General features: G+C 36.5%; 1 protein-coding gene across 1 annotated transcript; it reads left to right on the forward strand.

Moving 5' to 3' along the window:
- The first annotated feature begins 3,968 nt into the window (after positions 1 to 3,968).
- Positions 3,969 to 4,524, forward strand: LOC130462468 (uncharacterized). The gene is made up of 3 exons (XM_056830709.1): positions 3,969 to 4,090; positions 4,192 to 4,290; positions 4,392 to 4,524. Exons 1-3 carry the CDS (start codon positions 3,974 to 3,976, stop codon positions 4,488 to 4,490), a joined length of 315 nt encoding a protein of 104 aa, XP_056686687.1. The 5' UTR covers positions 3,969 to 3,973; the 3' UTR covers positions 4,491 to 4,524.
- The last annotated feature ends 222 nt before the right edge of the window (positions 4,525 to 4,746 follow it).

Genomic DNA, 4,746 nt, shown 5'->3' on the forward strand with positions numbered 1-4,746 from the left:
ACAAGGTTCTTACAAGGGATTCAAGAGTTCATTAAGGTTGCCTTGAAACATCAATCAGAACATGAATCAAGTTTAATTATGTGTCCTTGTTGTGATTGCAATAATTCAAGGGGGTATCGGGATATTGATGATATTTTTGATCACATAGTTCGTCGCGGTTTTAAGGGTAACTACACGACGTGGACATGGCATGGTGAGAGCATAGATCATGGGGCAAGTTCTAGTATGCCGAGCTCGAGTCAGCATAATCATTGTGATAATGGTGATGATAATGAAATTGAGGATGATATTGGTGTTGAAAGTGAGGAAGAAGAGGAGAAAGATAGGATAGATGATATGATGCATGATGTGGAAGACCATCATTTCGTTGAGCGTCCCCATATGTATGATAGTATAATCAAAGCTTCCGCAACACCGTTATATCCTGGTTCTACACAAACTGTACTTGGTGCCGTCATCGAATATTTCAACTTAAAGGTGGAAAACGGTTGGACCAACAAGAGTTTTTCACAGTTTTTGGAGGCCACGTCTGGTAATCTTCCTGAAGGAAATAAACTTCCAAGGTCTAACTATGAGGCCCAGAAGCTTATGTGTCCTTTGGGTATGGATTATGAGAAGATACACGCGTGTCCAAATGATTGCGTGTTGTATCGAAAGCAGTATGCAAATCTGCATGAGTGCCCAAGATGCGGATTGTCCCATTACAAGATCGTGGAGAATGATGCAACATCAACTAAGAAGAAACCTTCTCCGGCTAAGGTGCTTTGGTATCTTCCAATTATACCAAGATTTAAGCGCCTTTTCTCAGAAGAGAAAACTGCAAAACTCTTGAGGTGGCATGCCGAAGGGAGGAAGAAAGATGGGTTAATGAGGCATCATGCTGATTCTCCACAATGGAGGAACATTGATCGAAAGTACAAGGTCTTTAGGGAAGAAGTTCGGAATCTCAGGCTTGGTCTTTGCACGGATGGAATGAACCCATTTGGGACACTTAGTACCCAATATAGCACTTGGCCGGTTCTTCTCACCATATACAATTTGCCTCCTTGGTTATGCATGAAGCGTAGATACATCATGTTGTCGCTCTTAATCTCTGGGCCTAAACAACCCGGAAATGACATAGATGTGTATCTAGAGCCACTCATTGAAGATTTGAAATTGTTGTGGGATGAAGGGGTGTTGATGTTTGATGCATACACCAAAACCAATTTCACTTTACGTGCCATGATTTTTTGTACGATAAATGATTTCCCGGCTTATGGAAATTTGTCAGGGTATTCTGTAAAGGGAAAGAAGGCATGTCCAGTTTGTCATGATAATTTGGTCTCGAGGCACCTAAAATTTTGTGGGAAAGATGTGTACATGGATTACCGGATGTATCTTCCTGAAGATCACCCATTTCGAAAAGAGAAGGAAGCTTTTAATGGAGAATTGGAGATGAGAGAAGCTCCTGCCCCCTTATGTGCGTGTGAGGTTTATGAACGGGTTAAAGACATTGAGACAGAGTTTGGTAAGCCTTATAAAGGTCAGCCAAGTGGTGGTTACAAGAAGAGGTCTATCTTTTGGGATCTCCCATATTGGAGAGATTTGGAAGTTAGGCATTGTTTGGATGTAATGCATATTGAGAAAAATGTTTGTGATGCCATTGTTGAATATGCAAGGAAAAACGAAGGATGGGCCTAAAGTTAGACAAGATATGGCTGCTATGGGTCGCTCCGAGTTGGCACCTCAAGAAAGGGGAAAACGCTGGTACCTTCCCCCAGCTTGTTTCACCTTGTCTAAAAAGGAGAAAGTTAGCTTTTGTGAGTCTTTGCATGGCTTAAAGGTCCCTGCCGGTTACTCTTCAAATTTTCGTAGACTTGTGTCCATGTCTGACTTGAAATTAGTTGGAATGAAATCTCATGATTGTCACGTGTTGATGCAAAAATTGCTGCCGGTTGCAATTCGAGGGATATTGCCTCCACAAGTGAGGTATACCATTAAAAGATTGTGTTTCTTTTTCAACACAATTTGTAGCAAGGTGATCAATCCAACAATACTGGATGATTTGCAGGCCGATGTACTTGAGACCATGTGTCGGTTTGAAAAGTATTTTCCGCCATCATTCTTTGACATGATGCCTCATTTGATTATTCATCTTGTTCGTGAAATTAAGCTTTGTGGGCCAGTTTGTATGAGGTACATGTATCCCTTTGAACGGGAAATGGGTACCTTGAAAGATAGAGTGATGAATCCGGCCAAACCTGAAGCTAGTATTGTCCAACGGACCGTCGCGGAGGAAGTTGCTGCATGGGTTTCTCAATATATGCCACGTTTGAAAGAAGTCGGAGTACCAAAGTCTAGACATGATGGGAGACTTGGGGGTCAAGGTACAATTGGCAGGAAAAGGATATCAATCGGTTCTGAAATGATGTGTAAGGTTGAGCTGTTTGTGGTGCAAAGTCTTAAATGTGAAATAATAGATTGTAAAGGGCCTTAGAAAGTTATAACTATGCATATGAGACATGTAATAAGTTTGAAAACATTCCTTAGGTTCTTTAGTTCAAAGTTGGGTTCGAAAACATCATTTTTGCCTAAAAATGACCTAGAACGACTGAATTAGCCTTAAATGTGAAATAATAGATTGTAAAGAGCCTTAGAAAGTTATAACTATGCATATGAGACATGTAATAAGTTTGAAAACATTCCTTAGGTTCTTTAGTTCAAAGTTGGGTTCGAAAACTTCATTTTTGCCTAAAAATGACCTAGAACGACTCAATTAGCCTTAAATGTGAAATAATAGATTGTAAAGAGCCTTAGAAAGTTATAACTATGCATATGAGACGTGTAATAAGTTTGAAAACATTCCTTAGGTTCTTTAGTTCAAAGTTGGGTTCGAAAACATCATTTTTGCCTAAAAATGACCTAGAACGACTCAATTAGCCTTAAATGTGAAATAATAGATTGTAAAGGGCCTTAGAAAGTTATAACTATGCATATGAGACATGTAATAAGTTTGAAAACATTCCTTAGGTTCTTTAGTTCAAAGTTGGGTTCGAAAACTTCATTTTTGCCTAAAAATGACCTAGAACGACTCAATTAGCCTTAAATGTGAAATAATAGATTGTAAAGAGCCTTAGAAAGTTATAACTATGCATATGAGACATGTAATAAGTTTGAAAACATTCCTTAGGTTCTTTAGTTCAAAGTTAGGTCGAAAACTTCATTTTTGCCTAAAAATGACCTAGAACGACTCAATTAGCCTTAAATGTGAAATAATAGATTGTAAAGAGCCTTAGAAAGTTGTAAATAAGCATATTAAACGTAGAATAAGTTTGAAAACATTCCTTAGGTTCTTTGGTTCAAAGTTGGGTTCGAAAACTTCATTTTTGCCTAAAAATGACCTAGAACGACCCAATTAGCCTTAAATGTGAAATAATAGATTGTAAAGAGCCTTAGAAAGTTATAAATAAGCATATTAAACGTAGAATAAGTTTGAAAACATTCCTTAGGTTCTTTAGTTCAAAGTTGGGTTCGAAAACATCATTTTTGCCTAAAAATGACCTAGAACGACCCAATTAGCCTTAAATGTGAAATAATAGATTGTAAAGAGCCTTAGACAGTTATAACTATGCATATGAGACGTGTAATAAGTTTGAAAACATTCCTTAGGTTCTTTGGTTCAAAGTTGGGTTCGAAAACATCATTTTTGCCTAAAAATGACCTAGAACGACCCAATTAGCCTTAAATGTGAAATAATAGATTGTAAAGAGCCTTAGAAAGTTATAACTGTGCATATGAGACGTGTAATACGTTTAAAAACATTCCTTAGGTTCTTTAGTTCAAAGTTGGGTTCGAAAACATCATTTTCGCCTAAAAATGACCTAGAACGACTCAATTAGTCTTAAATGTAGCTACTACGTATATAATTGCATTTACATGTGTAAACAAAGTATATAATTGCACTTGCATGTAAAATATTCTTTGCATTTACATGTGTAAACAAAGTATATATAATTGCATATTTTATCGAATGTGTAGTGCTTGTCGGAGTTACAAGAGACTAGGTGGACAATCTAAGGGAACTAAATTAACATGGATTCCAGCACAGGTATAATTAGTTTATTATTTACCTAAGAAGCAAGCTTTTCAAAATTATAACATACAATGTGATAGAAATTTTTCTTGTGTTATTTATTTTAATGCATTTAGTGTGCTCAACAACCGGGATCACTAGATTGTGGCTACTACGTCATGCGTTTTATGTACGACATAATAATGAATCATGGTAATAGTCAAGATCTTACTAAGGTATGTTCTCATAAACTACGTACTTTATATAATAAATTGAAGTACACAAAACTATTATATTGATCAATCGTTGATAAATTGAATTATTTACACTTTTTTAGGATTTTTCAAGAACATTGCCTTATTCACCGGAGGAGATTAATGAGGTGAAAGATTTTTGGGCAGATTACTTCATGAACAATGTCGAATTTTTAGCTTAATTTGTAATATGAACTTGATCTCTAGCTAGCTACGTACCTTTGTGACAGGTATTACGTTGTAAACTTTTGTGACAGGTATTATTTATAAATGTATTCCCGGTATTGGGAATGAAGCGTCTAATTTGAAAGACGATCATGTCGGAATTTCCAACTAAAATATTAAAAAACGAATTTTTTTTAAAAAAAAATAAGTCATTTGCAACGCACGTTAGCTCAATGTGCGAGGAAAATGACTTAATTTTTTGGCGCTAAAATT

Source organism: Spinacia oleracea, chromosome 6, assembly GCF_020520425.1.
Source record: "Spinacia oleracea cultivar Varoflay chromosome 6, BTI_SOV_V1, whole genome shotgun sequence".
NCBI classification, from domain to species: domain Eukaryota; kingdom Viridiplantae; phylum Streptophyta; class Magnoliopsida; order Caryophyllales; family Amaranthaceae; genus Spinacia; species Spinacia oleracea.